Here is an 18,077-nt window from a genome sequence, read left to right on the forward strand (position 1 = left end):
CAGACCTAAGTTTCTTCGACTACATCTAATGCTGTGCATCATGTGAATAAAAAGTTAACCAGACCTGTTAACCACAAGTCGAATCATAGCTAGCAGGTTCTAGACTGGCTTTCCTTCACCTGGTGTGGAGAGAGATTTTATTCTGAGCACACTAACAACAATGCTGTTTACCAGTTGGATAACATAGTTGTCAGAATAAAATCCCTGTCTCTAGTGGGCAGGAAAGTTTTAGAATTCTGCCATCCACAACCATACTGTGGCTACTATTTCAAACCTAATAAGGACAGAGTCATAGATAACATTTAAAATAAAACCCTGCATCCCATTAAAAGAGGCTTATAAAGTTTCACTTTAAATAACAGAGCCAGTTCTGTTGCAGAAATGCAAACAGGTGCTCAAGTTAAGTCACCTTAAGATTAAAGGGTTGTTTTAAACCACTGTAGTAGTTTAGTGTTATTAGAACCATAAGAGGGATGGGGGTGAGGTAATCTCTTTCACCAACAAAAGTTGGTCCAATAAGAGAGAGTGCTGCCCCCACCATGTCTGTTTTATGTAGTTTAAGTGTTTGTGCTTTGAGCCCTATTGTACAGCAAATTATTACTGTTACACAAAGAGCTAAACAAATTAACTGGGTCTTTTTTCAGAACAAAGAGAGTAATAGCAGAAGTGTAACTCAAACAGACAGAAGAAGGCTTGAAGTGAAGCCTTAAATATCTATAATGTTGTACTATAGCACTGCTTTGAAGCAAAGGAGTTTGAAGTCTTGAAACCAGAAATGTGGACTCTAGAAATGCCAAAACAACGTAAAACTGATTCTGTTTTCCTTTAATAAAAGCAGGACTTAAAACAATTATTACAACAAGAGAATTTAAACCTCCTGTATATATTGTACACTGGAACCAGCAACCATGGTCTCAAGATGATTTTGCTGTAGGTTCATTGTAAATTCAAGAGAATTTATCTTCTCCTTTTCACATTAGGATCATATCTGCAGTAAAAGGGAAAAATGTTATAAGTAAACGGATACCAACTATTTATTTCAGATATTCAAAGCTAAATGTTTGATTTAAACAGTTAAAATTTGACATTTCCTTTTCTGATGAGGGTGAGGGCAGGAGCACGCTCTACTTCCACCTAAGTCAATAGATGTTGAGGGTGTTCAGTATCTTGCAGCACTGTGTTTTTTATTGCCAGTAAAATAAAAAGGGTTACACCTGGACTGTGTGCCATTTCTAGAATTTGTGAGTGGTTTTGGTTAAAAGTAACTTGGTAACTTACTACCTCCTGGGAGTTTTAGATGCTTTAATATTGCAATCAAATGAAAATCTGTAGACATATTTCACCATGAAAGCTGCTATTTCTTGCTGCAATAATTTTCATAGGCTAATACTGAAAGGACTTCCTCTCAATAACAATGAAGTTACCGATAATGACCATGTCATATGCTACAACTCAGTTCACAGAAGCATTTACCAATTCCTTCCACTTCTCCTCCCACACTTGATTCTTCTCCAGCTCCTGCCTACCGCTTGATCTTTTAATGAACTTTTTTGATAGGGTACAAAATGATTAACTAGTGCCCAGGAATGTGTTTATACTTTGAATTCAAACCTTGTCCTTTTTTCTCTCCAGGCCTGCCTCCCACCCCCAGACCAAAACACAAACAAAAAACTTCACTTCTTTGCTTCTAACCTGCTTTGTTTTCACAGATGAATAGGTTACAGTCACAACCGAGTGAGCAGGCAGTTTTACTTCCCCTAAATCTGATTCCATTTACTAAGCTTTCTTCTTTCTCTCTCTCAGACAGGAAAATGTCTCAACTTGTGAGCCAATTTACATCACCACTTAACTAGAAATGTGTTACAGGTCACTGCTGTTCCTAAGCAACTCATTTATCCTTTTTTTTGGGGGGGGGGGGGGGGAAATGAACTGTGAATAACTATCACAGGCTGCATGCTGTTAATACACTCAGAATTTGGAAAGGCTCCTTACATGTTTGAATATGCTATAATACTTATACCGCAAATCACTAGTTCAGCTGGTGAATTAAAAATGTGTTCTGTAATAGCATACAGGATTTTATTTTATTTTTTTAACGAAATCACATTTTGTTTACATTACACATAACATGCAATTCAAGTCCCACAGCTACTACTAGTTCCCTCAGATAGGGAAACGAAAGATACAGCATATACTTTTTGGCTGACTGGAGCAGGATGTTTGGCTATTTCTGCACTACAAAGCTTTTAGCGACAAGGTTGTGTAGCTACAGCTGTGTCGCTAAAAGGCACGCAGTGTAGCTGCTCTTTATCGGCTCTCCGGCCACCAAAGAGCTGTTCACACCAGCACTTGTTGTCGACAAAACGTTTGTCTTTTGGGGAGGTGTTTTTTTTAACACCTCTGAAAGACAAAAGTTTTGTCGTTCAGTTGCCAGCGTAGACATAGCCCTACACTCAACTTGATGGCATTTCTCCGCTTGTCTGTCTGGCTATAATGCTGTATGCAGTAGGGTTGTAGCTGTGTTGGTCCCAAGATATTAGAGAGACAAAGTAGGTGACATAGATGAGAGTCAATCCATCCTTATCATCATATCCACTCATTATAATCCACACCCGAACATAGCCACTTTATGAACTTCATACCCTCATATCTCAATGTCTATACTTTGACCCATCAACCTTTTACCCCCAATCGGGGATATTGCAAATTATGTATTCCTCATGCCACTTTACCTTAAACCAAACTTTGCACCCTCGATAATCTGTATGTTATTCCCTGATAACCAGAAACTTCTATGCTCAAATCTGTTCACTATTTTTTTTTAACATCATCTTAATAAAATTTTTAAATCTATTATTGGACCAACTTCTTGGTGAAAGACAAGCTTTCAAGATACATAAAGCTCTACAGGTCTGGGAAACATGCTTAGTGTAACAGCTAAATACAAGGTGTAACAGATAATTTAGCATAAGTAGTTAACACATATTTCAAGGGACCATTCAAGGCATAGGTGCTGACTCCATGAGTGTTCCAGGGCTGAAGCACTCATGGGAAAAATAATAGCAGGTGCTCAGTACCCACCGGCAACCGCGCAGATCAGTGCCTCCCCCTCCCTCCCAACACCTCCCACCTGCCTCGATCAGCTGTTCTGCAGTATGCAGGAGGCACTGGGAGGGAGGGGGAGGAGTGGGGCAGGAAGAGGCGAGGGAAGGGGTGGGGCTTGAGGGAGAGCGGGGGTCAAGCATCCCCCAGCATCTGATTAAGCCAGTGCCTATGATTTAAGGTGAAGTGGCTTGCTACCCCTCCAGTTCGGTGGGGAGCAGTTGGGCCGGCAGTTTGTGGGCTACAGATTGTTGTAATAAGCCATAAATTCCACTCTTTCTGTTCAGTCCATGATTTTTAGTGTCTAGCAAAGTTATGAATTTAAGTTCCCAAGCTTGTCTTTTGAAAATGTGCAGGTTTCCTTTGAGGATGAGGACTGATAGGTCAGAGATTGAACACTTTTTGCTAAGTGATCATTCTCTCAGAGGTGACAAGGTGTTTTTGTCTTTTATCATTTTCCTGTGAGAGTTGTCGAGAGTGTAACTATTGTCTGGCTTCACCCACCTAGTTATTAGATATACCAACTGTTGTAAACTGATTGTGAGAGTCATGATTTCTGAGTAAAATTAAGCCTCACACATGCTCTCTCAATAGAGCTCTCAAATGTCAGGATTTTTTTTTATATTTCCAGTCAAACAGGAGTTACCCCACCCTCAAGGAAGGAATGTGGTTTCTCTATCTGGCAGTTAATTCCAAAGTACTTTGAAAGACAATGAGAATTCATTTACATATCAGATAAACAAAGCTATCAAACTAACAAGTGGGGAGAAGAGACACTGTGGCTACACCCCAGCAGGGAAAAGAAACTTCATATGGGGCTATGTCTACACTACAGCTAACGTTGGCATAATTTACGTCGCTCAAGGGGGTAAATACATCACCCCCCTGAACAACATAAGTTACACTGACAAGTGCCGGTGTGCACAGTGCTATGTCGATGGAAGAGCTTCTTCCGCTGACATAAATACCGCCGCTCGCGGGGGCTGCAGTAGTAAAGCAGCTACACTAGTAGAGAGTACAAACTCTCTAGTGCAGCGGTTCTCAAACTATGGGTCAGGACCCCAAAATGGGTCGCGACTCCATTTTAATGGGGTCACCAGGGCTGGCATTAGACTTGCTCAGGCCCAGGGCTGAAGCTGAAGCCCAAGCCCCACTGCCCGGGATTGAAGCCGAAGCCCGAAGTCTTAAGCCCTGGGCAGTGAAACTCAGGTTTCAGCTACAGCCCCGGGTGGCGTGGCTCAGGTTACAGCTCCCACCATCCAGGGCTGAAGCCCCCAGGCTTTGGCTTCAACCCCCCCACAGGTGGCAGGCTCAGGCTTCAGTCCCCCTTCTTGGGGTCATGTAATTTTTGTTGTCAGAAGGGGGTCACAGTGCAATGAAATTTGAGAACCGCTGCTCTAGTGTAGCTGAGCCCTGGGACATAAAGAAGGGGGACGGCCAATCCTCGAATAAGCAATTGAATCAACTGTAAAAACAAACAAACAAAAACAAAAAACCTCCTGCCATTTAAGAGTTCTAAAAGTGAGGCTTAATTTTACTTTGAAATCCTGTTAGCCGCCCGAGGCGTGGCCAGGGCAGCTGCTCCCCTACCAGCCTGGGAAGTAGGAGAAGGGACCCCACTGCAGCCTCCCAGGGCTGGGGAGGGTGAAGAACACTAAAGAGCAGAGGTGAGGCTAGAGACTGCAGTGAGGAGGGAGGGGGCACTGAATTGATGGTGTGCTCTGAGCAGATGGGATGAGTGCTGGGAGGGTGAACTGAGGGCGGCGGGGGTTGCTGGAGTATGGGAGCTGAACTGATAGAGGTGGTGTTGATGAGGACTGGAGAACTGAACTGAGGGATGGCTGAACTGAGGGGATTGGGTGGGGAGAGAACTGATGGGGGACTGGAGGACAGGATTAACCGTTGGGCAGGAGACAGGCAGATGTGGTAGTGAGAGCTCCTGCAGCAGGGCCAAAATCACCTTATCCGGTACTTGTGGGAGAGTGGGCAATACTAATTGTCCCATACACATACCCTGGGAATGGGTAGGGGAGTTCAAAAATCAAGAGACTGGCCTAAAAAACGCAATACAATCTTTTTAAAAAATGTCATGATTTTTGGGCCAATCATGATTTTTGCGGGTCCGACTCGATGTTTCATCTCTGGAAGTTGGCAATACTACGTAGTTGCTACTGGGGAATTTAGTGCCCCTCATGAGGTACACATGAATATAATGCTGTAATTTTTTGAGTTTTGCATCCAATCAATTCCGAACTCCCAGGGAATGTTCTAGGCAGCAATGGGCTGCAGCCTATTGATTGTGGTGAAAATTGGGAAGGGAAAATGGGTGAGCCCCTTGCATATGGTTATTAGACCCAGCAACTTCAACCACTTCTGTAATTCTCTAGAGATAAAAGAACTGGCTGACGGCAGCCATCACCATCTTTCAGCAAAACATCCACTGCACCCCTCACCTCTGCCAATCCTCCCAGTAGATTTTAACATGTTGACATTGTGAATGATCTAGTATCTCCTAAGATGGGTACAACAATACTGCAAACTATTAGCTCCCAGACAAAGAAAAAGAAAAAATAAGGGTGGGTGGGAAGAAGGGACATGCAGAGTCTTTGACAGGGGGACCGGATGTGGTAGCTAGGGAGTACACAGAACCGCTAGTAAATATTAAAACTAAATATCAAAAGCAGCATAAAAATAAACTGCAGCCTCGGTAGAATACTATGGTGAAGGGTGTTTTATAAAGGCAACAAAGAAAGTATTCTAACATGTTTGATGATAAAAATTGTGGCATTCTTTGATGATTTGTGCTCTTATTACTACCACTTCACAACAAACATTCTATGGCAAACAGCATTCTTTAATTCAGTTTTGCAAAAATACCTGTAGACTAAGCACAAGATTTAGTCTCATATCTAGGGCCCTACCACATTCAGGGTCCATTTTGGTCAATTTCACAAAGGATTTAAAAAATCATAAATTTCATGATTTCAGTTATTTAAAACTGAAATTTCACAGTGTTGTAATTGTAGGGGTCCTGACCCAAAAAGGGATGTGTGTGTGTGTGTGTGGTACTGCTACCCTTACTTCTGCGCTGCTGCTGGTTGTCCGGGAGCCCAGCTCTGAAGGCAAAGCCACCACTATCAGCAGCGCAGAAGGATGGCTTGGTATGGTATTGCCACCCTTACTTCTGCTCTGCTACCTGCAGAGCTGGGCCCTCAGACAGCAACCACCAGTCTCTGTCCGCCCAGCTCTGAAGGCAGCAGTGCAGAAGTAAGGGTGGTATGGTATATTATGTATTGCCACCCTTACTTCTGCGCTGCTCCTTTGGCGAGGCGCTGTCTTCAGAGCTGAGTGTCCATCCAACAGCCCCTGTTCTCGGCGGTCCAGCTCTGAAGGCAGCGCAGAAGTAAGGGAGGCAATACCGCAACCCGCCTATAATAATCTGTGACCCCTCCTGCAACTCCCTTTTGGGTCAGGACCTCCAATTTGAGAAACACCGGTTTCCCCAATGAAATCTGTATAGTATAGGGTAAAAGCACACAAAAAACCAGATTTCATGGTCCGTGACACGTTTTGCATGGCTGTGAATGTTAGGGCCCTACTCATACATTATTCTACTGCCCAGGCATTTCTATTCTTTTTTACAGAGGAGTTTGGATTCTGCAAATTGTGATTTTTGCATAATTTTATCAACTGTAAAATTAAACAATCAGAGCTGGAATTTTTCTGGGTTCTTCCACCCCTAGTTAAAAGTTCCAACAGTAGCAGGTTTAACGAGCAATGAAAAATTAATTCTTTCTAAACAATCATATTGTTGGTGAAGTTGCAAATAAGGATTTAACTAAGTGAATGTGTGTGAATTGAGAGTCACTCTCATGATTACTGGAAAAAAAAAAGAGCTCTAGCAATAATCACAAAATACTTCATTCCAGGTTACAATCTACACATACACATACAAGTAAACTATATAGTTTACAATACATATCATACAATTTGCATATGTTGGAACAATGCAGAACAATACAGTGACTTTTAAAGAGAAAAACTGAATAAAGAGAAGCAGACTGCCTAGCAGTGGGCTTCCATTTTTGTTTATTATTAGAGATTGGGTTAAGACTCATGCCTAGGAAAAGAGGATGTAGAGAGGCAGAGAATGAACTGGCCAAGGAATAGTGTGGAAGAAGAATCTAATGTCTCTAAAGAGGGCAGACAGGGGAGGAGGAGTAAAAGTAAAATGAGGATATCAGCAGAAAACTGGTGAAGAGGGTTTATGGAAGAGAAGGTGCTTTACACAGGGTAGATTTACAGACGTACAAGATACAGCAACATAACCATGTCTTGAGTCAGGATAAGAGGTGTCACCTCACTCCTGTGGCATGGGCCCTGCCCCAAACAGGGGGATTCTGTGACCTGTAGTCCAATCAGAAGCCACAGAACCAGGGGAACTGTAGGCTTCTAACAGCATGCTGGATATAAAAAGGTTTGCTTTATTCTGGAGAGAGAGATCAGGAAGATGGCAAGACCTGCTGAGAGTCTCTCTACCAAAAAGGAAACGAGGGAAGCGCAGTACTGATCTTTTCATGGAGAAAGGGCCGAAGCAGCAGCCTGGGCAGAAGCCTGGAAATGAATGGGGCAAAGGCCCATTTAGGATCCCTGTGTGAGAAGGTATGAGCCCCCCTGTGAAAAGTGGAGAGGGTCTCCCCCAGACTCTGGTTACAGCACTATAACCCAAGCAATCTGTTTTTATTTTGGACTAGTTTTGTTTATGCTGGAAAGGGGAGTCTCTGGTTCAGCCAGAGCAAAACCTTCCAACCAACAGGGAGACAGGCACTGGCAAACTCTGATAGCAGGAAGGAAAGCTGCATCCTCACAAGTAGGAAAGTGACTCTTGATTCAAACTTAATGCCCAGGTTCCTGGAATTAGGGGCTAAAGTGGAGTTTATAGGACGGAGATGACGCAGCAACAATTCTATCTGAAAAGGCTCTAATTACCAACAAGACTAGTCGTTTTGAACATTATATTAAAAGGAGTCATGTATGGCCCAGGAACTGATGAAGTTTAAGGTATAAAGAAAGTTAGGAAAGAGCAGAAGAGGATGCCACGTTCTACTCAGATGTGGTCTCAAGAAAGGAGGCCGCCAATGGAGCATTAGCCATCACGGTTTAATTAGAAAACTGAAATTTGTCCAGAAAATAAGTGAGGTGAGGTATAACATATCAGACCTTTTAAAAGCACTAACAAAAAAATCCCTTACCTAAAGAGATCATCAGCGAGTGATTCCTCTCTTGCATGCCGATTCTGTTCCTGACAAAATAAAGTAAATCTCTTCAATATTGTTCATACTAACACAACAGTCCTGTACTGAGACATCTTGCTGTCAATACGTCACATACAATGCATTTTACAGGAATGTCAGATTATGGTTTTCAATTCTTAAAGTAGACCATAGTTACAGAAACCAATCTGAAAAACGATCAGACACTTGTGGGAATGTCATCGCTGTAGTTAGTCTTAGCCCATGCTCTTACATGTTTTTGCCCAAACCACTCTCATCCACACACAAAACCCTCAAGCATGTGCTTATTTGGACTTTGAATTTATGCTTGCTTGCATGGGTAGGGGTACGGATTAAAGCCAGAGCTGTGGTTTAGCTCAGGCTAGAACTTGCCTACTTTGCAGTGAAGATGCAGGCAAGATCACTCGTGTGCTGAAAGTCCTACAAAATCCTTTCCCACAATTTCCACCAAAGGACCGAGAAGTTCTCCCACAATTTACTGGAAAAGAATATTAGAGAGTTTCTGCACCAAAAACCCATAGGCTGTGCCCCAGACATTCATGGATGAGAGCAGTAATAATGAGGACACAGTAACAGAGGGACAGCTTTGTTGTGGGAATGCTCATACACAGGCTAGGCTAACTCAAATGCTCAGACCCAGGTGCCAATTACCTGGGCTAACTGCACAGTGTAGCGGTCCTGTGTCAGACAAAAATGAAGGGGACAGAAAAATATTCAGGGCTTTACATTACTCGTCATGATGGAACTTTCAGAAGCAGGAATGTCAGACAAACTGCAACAAGCAGAAACCTAATGGTCAAAATTTTGAGTTTTGTCACAATTAGTTTTAAACTCTGAAACTAGTTCAGCGGTGGTGTGAAGGCAGACTCCTTTATTCAGTGTCAAGTAGCTGTAAGTTAACGTAACTTATGCCAAGGAGATGCAAGTTAAAGTAATGGATGATCTACTTTAGTTTACAACTACCTATACCTTCCTGCTACAGGGTTTTTTCATTCAGTGCTATCATCTTTCAGCAACTGAGTCTGCACTGCACCAACTTTGAATTTGAGTAATTAAGTCTATCTAATACAGGTGATGAGTTACAGGGGTGTGTAAGTGGTACGTTGTGAGCCTTAAGTTAAAATCTATGCTATCTAAGTGTAACATGTATGCTTTGGTGGTGAAAAGGGAAGGGGCAAAAGGAACTGCAAATTTCACCATTTCAAACTGTCCTATGAGTTTGATCCCTTGTGTTGCTATAAAATTTTTAAGAGTTGAGCCGGAGAAGTGCTGAACATCCACAACTAAAGACAATACAAGCCACAGAGCTTTAGCATCTCTCAGGGTTAGGCCAACATGCTGGCATGGTACCTTTTTACGCAAACTATATTCTAAACTTTAAAAAATTTGGGTAGCAGCATACTCTCAAACTGTGGTGTGCTGACCTCTTCTAACCGGAGTTGCTTCTGTCATGGGAGTAAAGCATCTATGGCTGTTTTCAAGAGGGGATACTTTGTTACTTGGAATCCAGGTTATGATTAATTTTAGAGCTTCCAAAGGCTTTTTTAGCTACCTGAGCTGGAGGGTGAGAGGGGAAAAAGGAGTCAGAACCTCTCTGCTCCACTGCTCGTGTCCTTCATAGGTGTGCCTCATATAAATTCAACAATGAGTAAATTTGTGGTGGATGCCAAATTAGGATAACAAGCACCCAAGATGACAAATTTCAATGTGGCCAGGCGAGATTATGCAGTGCTTTACTGCAAGGTAAAATCTAGCACTGAAATCAACTGCTAAAATCAGGGAGAGGAAATAAACAGCAAATACAGAAGTGGGAATGGAGTAAAAAACTCAAGAAGTCCCACCTATCACATTTTCTCCTTAATACTGTCTTATTACCTTTCCAATTAACCAGGTAATACTGATACCACAGGAAAGATATGGAACCTGGAGTGCAAGATTGGGATGGGATGTGGCCCATGAGAGGAGGTTTTTTTAAAGAAGCAGCACACAAAATGAAAAAGTTGAGAACTGCTAAGGCAAGATATAAATTACATACAAATGGCAATATGTTCTCTAGTGAAAAACACAACATTCTGTCTCCTGATTACAACATGAACATCTCATATATATTTTTCATCTGAATATCAACTGCATTCTAGTCTGTGAGCAGACCATCAGCAGTGCTGCATGAGCACCTTGAACGCTGAAGTCACTGAGCTTGTTAATATAAAAACTTTCACTGCCACACTCAGAATTTATGCAGGGCTGAGCTTCAATAAAATGTTTATTTTACTCAGTCATTAAAATCACTTTCCCCTAGGTCAGTGCCTTTTCCTTTACAGCAGACTCCTCTGTACCGACAGTGTGAAAGATTTAAACATCTTATTAAAATTTTTATTAATATTACATATCAGATTTATCCAAAAGAATCAGTAGAATGTCAGCCTTATCATTGAACCCCTTTTGTTTATTTGGGTCACATCCCTAACACCTTTTTGGATGTGTTAAGTGACAGATTTGTTCAGCATATAGGCTCAACTTTTAGTACAGAGCTGCCCTGTTCTTGGGAAGGACCGCAGTTGTTTTGTTGCCTGGAAAGAATTCCTTACCTCCATTTCCTGCCTTAACCATTCTTCCAACTGTGAATTCTTTTTGGCATGGTGACCTATCAGATCTGATCCTCCAATAATATGTGGAAGTTGTCCTGCTCCAGGATAAGGTACCTGTTGGACAAGAAATGTTTTTTGTTCTAGTGCAGGCTGACAACCGTGCAAAACAAGAGTAGTCACCTCTAGTAAATTTACAGTGGCAGAATACCTTTCATCCAATTTGTCTAACAGTATCTGTGCAATGAATAGTTCTACTTAAATAGCACACGACCTGCAAACCTCCCCCCAAAGAAAGACCTGTGAATAGTTATATTTTTAATCTGTTAAATTAATAAGCTAATACATTTTAAATGCATTTGAAAACAACAGAAACTGATATTTTAAGTTTCTAATCCAGTCTGATGTAGAGAAGAACTTGTAATGCAGAATGGAAAGGATGATACATTCAAAGATATTGCATGTTCTATTAAACAACTTTAAAATGCTACTTGGAACTATGGTAGGTACAATATTTTCATACAAATGTGATTTTCAAGATGACCATGTCCATTTAAAGGCATTTACATTTTTTACTTAAATGTAGTGTATTGCATATCTTAGATTACACTGCACTTTCTCTTTAAATTCTGGGCTGAAGCTATATTCCTACAATGAACACAAAGTTTTGTAAAAGTCACTCTCAGAACCCAGTTGATCTTAGTTTTATAAGACATGCATTTTAGTAGTATGTTAGAAATCCAAATTTTCGTAGTCAAAACGTAAAACTTCAAGCCAATATATGTTCTCAATAGGTTATTTGAAAGTGACACAGTAAGCCCAAGAGGAGATACAACCTGAAGTTATAATACTGTTCAAGATCACAGTATCATTTAATGAGTCAGCTTGAGTAAGAACTGCACAAGCCTCCAAAAAGAACACAGGTCTCTAGGTAATCATCTGGTGGGAGCAGAGACGACCCGTGCCAGCTGATGGGGGGAGGACGCAGGTAAGGGCATGCTCAGTCCATGTGAGCATGCTCAGTACAAGGCAAGGAGCAAATCTGGGGGGCACGTGACTCCGCATGCCCCCCCATGGGTTGCCTGTGGGTGGGAGGTGACCTTCTCTGGTATCTGTCTGATAAATTAATACAAAAATAGCCACCGTATTTTGCTCTTTACCACAATGGTGACAGTAAGTTAATAAAATATAAGTGGAAGTAGAATCTCTAAGAATGCCTTTCATCTAATAACATTTCTATTGTATTAGCAGCACTTACATAGCTATTTCAAACAGTGCCATCTTGTGGCAGTTTAAAATATGCACTCACCTTTTTGAATTTCTTAAAGTTGTTCAGTTGCTTATAATTGATTTGTGCAGCAACAAGACTATTTGGCCTTGGATGGCTAACAACCAGTGATCTAAATTCAGTCAACAAGAGTCTGCTGGGCAGATTGCTGGAGACATCTTGAAGTCCGTCAGTGTTCTTGTGAGAGGAAAAAGGGGAAAGGAGAACTTCAAGTTGTTCAGTAAACTAAGAGCCTATTTTTAAGAGATCAGAGAATGTACCCTTGACGGGTTAGAAATGGAAGGCAGATATTAGCTCAGAACATAACAGTCTAGATAAGGCTTAAAATTTAAAACTAGATTTCTAGTAAACTAAGGCTAAACTTAAGTGTTACCCCCACTCTGAGGAAACTCGGACCCAGGTGGTTCCTCCCCTTGCCATGTGGCTTTGGGGGAAAAACTGCAGGGAGGAACGAGATTTGGACTTGGGTCTACACTGCCGCTGGAGATGCAATTCCCAGCTCAGGTAGATGTACAAGCACTAGCTTTGATCAAGCTAGCATGCTAAAAATAGCAGTGTAATCACTGCAGTGTGAACAACATCATGAGCTAGGACCAGTGGTGTGCAAACTGTGGGGCACACCCAGAGGAACATTCGGGGGGCAAGTGGCGATGCCACTATTATTGACACAGTGCCAGCTCCGTGCAGTAGGGCCTGGGCCAGCCCCCATAGGGGAGGTGGGGAGAGAGCGCCACCTCCACCCCGACTCACCTCAGCGGGTCACCCAGCCTATGGATCAGTGTGCCACGACAATTTCCACCCCCAGCAGGCTCCGTGCCCAGCTCTGGCTCCACCCCCCAGAGACCATCACATGTGGTTTCCCCCACCCTGAAAACCAGAGGAGGGTGGGGCAGAGGAGGAGGTATTGGCCCTGCCCTAGCAGTGAAAGACTAGCTGGAAGGAAGAATAAGCCCGGTGCAGAGGAGGCCTTGGCTGTGCAGTAGTGTGTGTGCGTGTGTGAGTGTTTGGAAACAACGAACAGATTCCTTTAATGGTAAGGGGGTGGGTGCGACTGGAAAAGTTTGCACACCACTGGACTAGTTGACTGAGTACATACTTGGTGTCTCAGAGGGGACTGTATGCCGGCGCTTAGCTCGTGATGCTGTCTGCACCACCATGGCTACCCTGCTATTTTTAGCAAACCAGCTTGATCACAGCTATCGTGTGTACATCTACCCGAGCTGGAAATTACATCTCCAGCTGCAGTGTCGATGTACCCAGAGACTCCAGCCCATAGGAGCAGCTGCAGAAGCAGCCAAGTCAGGGACCTTTGGACATTCAAACAACTTTCTATGGTTCTGACTGGACTTTCTCTGCCCTGTGCTGATTGGCTGTTTGCTTCAACCCTCTCCCCCTCATGATCTCTTCACGTCATCTTCACTCCACACCTACTCTCTTAACTTCTTCTCCCCTGCCCTGTCCTCCACACACACCCTTTCTTTCAGTGCCCCTTCTTCCTTCATTTTCCCTCTAATTAGCTGATCTTCCAACCCCTCAAAATTATGGAACCAATATGACATTTGCTGCCATCATATTTTTACTTTGCTTGTGTGTTATAACCCTTCACCCACCCTGTGTCTGTCTGGGCTATTCAGATTATAAACTCTTTGGGACAGGAATTCTACTACTATTTGTACAGCACCTAGCACAAGGAGGGCCTATTCTTGGCATAGGACTACCATAATAAACACGGTTAATAATAATATTTTGGTTAAGGGTATGATTTATTCTACTGTAATAATTTTATGCCACTGAAAGCCCTATTATTGACACAGTTACACCAATATAAAAGATGACTTCTACTGGTGTATTTATCTCCCTTCCCTTATGGTAATAATCTACATGGGATAAGCACTTTTATACCAATGTAACTGCATCCACATAAGAGAAGTTGGTGGTGTACCTGTACGTCTTTGACTATATACTGATATAGTTAAAGCGGTACAACTTTTATGTTTAAATAAGCCCTCATTCATCAAACCCTCCTATGTCCACTGCACACATATGAACTTAGTTTTAAAAGCAAAAAACTGTGATACATTTCCTTCACATTTCTGAGTATTAACTAATGCTAGGTATTGCTTACATTTGACTAGTTTCTTACCAAAACTGATGATTCTTGCTTAATCTCAATTTTCTTCTTTGAAGTTGGAACAGTGCCAAGTTCATTTTCCTGCTGTTTGACCAAACAATTTTAAAGAGCAATCATTGTAAATGTAAATTATGACTGCATATTTACAAAAAAAACCTAAAATACCCTGGACATATACTTTACCAATGCATTGTTCTAATAAAACCACTGTCCCTGGTTTGTTCAGATTACCTTTTTTAGTATAAGAAAACAAGTGTTTTTCCTTAAGAATTCATAATTCCTAAAATCATACCAGTAAGGATTATGAAAATCACTAAATTTTCAGGTATGAATCAAACTCTGAGTTTTCTATTTTAAAGTATATCCCAGAGTTCATGGTCAGGAAATAACTAAATGTAAGTGTCAATTTGGGAGCAATCGTGATTAGGATCAAGGCTAGTCTCCACACAGCCTGTAGTTAAAGAAGGGAAAGCATAATACTACATATCACAATTTTGCTCAATAGCTAATAACTTCTCTAAGACTTTTCTATTTCTGCTATAAAGGTGTGTTGAGGTCACAAATGATGTTTGTTATGAAAAAATCAGGTGGGGAAGGTGCTAGTATCAACTCAACGTTTCCTAAAGTGTTTACTTGCAGTGGCCCAAGTGGTCAGATTAGATTAAAATTTTGCCTTTTATCAAAAGTCCCTGTCATTTTTGGCTCAATACCAAACGTTCTTTCACACCAGAAAACTAAAGCCTTGTCTACACTTTTACCTCAGCCACATGACCAGAATCTCAGTACAAATCAGACTTTGCACCCTCAGATTCCAGAAAGTGTCCAAAAACACGTATCTGACCTCTGAAAAGGGACACAAACAAAAAAAGGATTCCAGGCCACAGTTATCAGGCAAGAACTTGTCTACCACATGAAGAATTAAGCTTATAATAAATTCTTTAGTCACTATGTCTAAAGAAACTTTAGAAGTGCTCTCGTTCAGGTGAATGTCATCAGCTTCCTTTATTTCAACAAACAAGTAATTTTCGGTGCTGACCTTCCATAATATAGGTGAAGTGGGGGGATTCTTTACTGTATAATGTGGAGAGTTATTTGACGCAAATAAAAAAATCCATTATTATTATTACAGCACTTAGGCCATGTCTACACTAGATCATTTTCCCACCAGTGTAGATTAAGCTTCAGCAACTTGTGGTGTTTTTACCACTATGTCAATTAAACCTAATCCTTGCTCCCTTACCACCGCCACATACACACACTTGTCCCCTATGCTTTTAATAATATCCTTCTCCCAAGCATCTTCTCTTGTCCTCCTCCAAGTAACTTATTTTTAATTAGACCAAACATCCAGTAACTTCTATTCTTCCTCTAGGACTTTACTTCAATCTCAAATTTAAAAGAGTCAGTAATCACAAGCTCATAACCACACAATCAATCACATGAGCCCTTATTTGTTATAACCCTTATTCCTCCATTTGCCTGCTGCCATCACTCACATTGTCTAACTTTGATTATACACTCTTTGGGGTAAGAACTAGGGTGACAAGATTCCCAATATTACGAGCTGTCTTGTATATGCAACTATATTTCCTCCTCCTTCCCCCAGCGGAAAAAAAAGTGTCATGATTTTTCCCACTTGCTATCTGGTCACCCAAGTAAGAACAGTTTTACATTTCTACAAGTTTTGTATAAATTTATGGTGCTATATAAATGTTAAATAAGAACATTTAAAACTCTTGTTTCTTTCTGCAATCTGAAGATAAAAAAAGTTGTGTAACCTGTGTGTCCAATATCTGTTGTTTAGCTAAAGGTCACAGCATGCTAATCTGGGACTAGTTTTGTTGCCACATTCTTGGCTTTTCCAAGTGCCATGCTTTCAAAACTTCAGAATGTACCTCTAGAAAAGGAGTTTTCATTGGCGAGCAACATTAGTTAATTTACTATTGTGCATACAAGTGTCTGATTTACTGTGGCAGCCCAACAAAGACTGATATATGGAGTCAGCATACAGAAGAGCATGTTTGGGGGGCAAAAATGGGATAGTGCTTTACTTAGGAAAGAATCTCTGTGGCAAACAGAGGCATATTTCCAAAGGGGGAAAAAGAGAAAAAAGTCACAAGAGCTGTTTACATTCAACCAAAATGTTTCAGATACTCATCACTTACAGTGATTTTCATAAACCCATAAGGTTTGCTAAAATATTTAAGCTGCAATATACTTATACTTTAAGAAAAATAGTGAAGAAATTAACCCCATATCAGATCAGACATCTGTCTATGCAGCTTAGTGTCTCTGTTTCACATATGGGGCGTAGCTATTTGAGAGCTATTAGGTGAGAATGCTAAGAATACATAATGATCTGACAATATATCATCTTGCTGACACCCAACACACAGTTACAGAAATTCTTTGGCTGGAAAGGAACTTGACACAGTTTCTCCTGGGAATTCAGGAGCATAACAGTTAATAACAATAACTGCACACTGTACTAAAAAACTTCTGTTCAGGACAGGAAAAGGATTGGCTGTTCTGCTTACAAAGGCTGTATTTTTTTAACAAGAGCAAATTGACAACTTCAGAAAGAAAGTATGAAGTGTAAATAACTGATGCCAGTTTAAAGTTACAAAGTGCCTCCATCTGGGGAAATAAACTCTAAAAATGCTACAGGATAGTGACTTCTGGAGACCAAGGAAGTCTATACATCTCTACCCCGTTATAACGCGACCCGATATAACATGAATTCGGATATAATGCGGTAAAGCAGTGCTCTGGGGGGTGGGGGGGGGGGGAGCTGCGCACTCTGGTGGATCAAAGCAATTTCGATATAACGCGGTTTCACCTATGATGCGGTAAGATTTTTTTGGCTCCCAAGGACAGTGTTATATTGGGGTAGAGGTGTATTTTAACTCATTCATCACAATGTTTACATAAAATCCCCAGACTATACCTACTGCTCATTTATAACGGCATGAGAGCTAATACAATGCATTCAAACTGCTCAAAGCTGGTATCTGTTCTTAAGCTGCATTTGTCTCTGTGCTAACAGTCTAATCTTGCAAGATGCTGCTGCACAGGCTCCTCCAATGATGCTGTAACTTGCAGGATCAGGTCCATAACAAGTGATTAATAAAGAACATTACTTACCAATATCCTATTGGCTTCTTCTTGAATTACATTTTCTTCTTCAATCCTTTTCCCCTTCGTTTCCAAACGTCTTTTTTTCTGCATATTGGTTCCATGCTCCTCACCACAATCCCCCATTTCAGCTTCCCAATCCAGCTCTTTGCTCCCAAACACAAGCTCTAGTGTAGCTGCATCCTCAACTAAATCACCTAACTCTTTTCTCTTCTTTGATGCAGGCTTTTCACTGGAAACATTTTTAGTAACAGTTTTATCTTTCTCTGATTTGCTACTTTCTATTGCAAGCTTTAGGCTTGTATCTACAGGTGAAAGGTTTGTTTTCAGATCCAAGGTAAATTGTTCCTTTTGAGTCTGTTCCACTTTACTTTTCCACATCAAGGAAGTTGTGGGTTGCGTTTGACTGGAAAGATGAGATGATTTTTCCTCCATCTTTGCCAGTTTAGGTACAGATGTTTCTCCCTCTTCAATCCTTTCCCTTAGCCAGAAAGAAACAAAGAATTTTTCAACATGATAAACTCAGTAAATGAACAACACAC

The 18,077-nt window shown here is 41.3% G+C and overlaps 1 protein-coding gene across 8 annotated transcripts in view; it reads right to left on the bottom strand.

Moving 5' to 3' along the window:
- Nucleotides 1-809: 809 nt before the first annotated feature.
- The window catches only part of NBN (nibrin), a 63,361-nt gene continuing 46,093 nt past the window's right edge, over nt 810-18,077 (bottom strand). For all 8 annotated transcript variants that reach the window (XM_065585875.1, XM_065585873.1, XM_065585872.1 and 5 more), the window contains 6 exons: nt 17,545-18,016; nt 14,413-14,484; nt 12,291-12,446; nt 10,985-11,098; nt 8,355-8,404; nt 810-988 (listed from right to left, as the gene is read on the bottom strand). In XM_065585875.1, the coding sequence (XP_065441947.1) occupies nt 958-988; nt 8,355-8,404; nt 10,985-11,098; nt 12,291-12,446; nt 14,413-14,484; nt 17,545-18,016 (895 nt within the window). In that variant the 3' untranslated portion in view covers nt 810-957. The remainder of the gene's footprint in view (nt 989-8,354; nt 8,405-10,984; nt 11,099-12,290; nt 12,447-14,412; nt 14,485-17,544; nt 18,017-18,077) is intronic.

Source organism: Chrysemys picta, chromosome 2 (genome assembly GCF_011386835.1).
Source record: "Chrysemys picta bellii isolate R12L10 chromosome 2, ASM1138683v2, whole genome shotgun sequence".
In the NCBI taxonomy this organism is placed as follows: domain Eukaryota; kingdom Metazoa; phylum Chordata; order Testudines; family Emydidae; genus Chrysemys; species Chrysemys picta.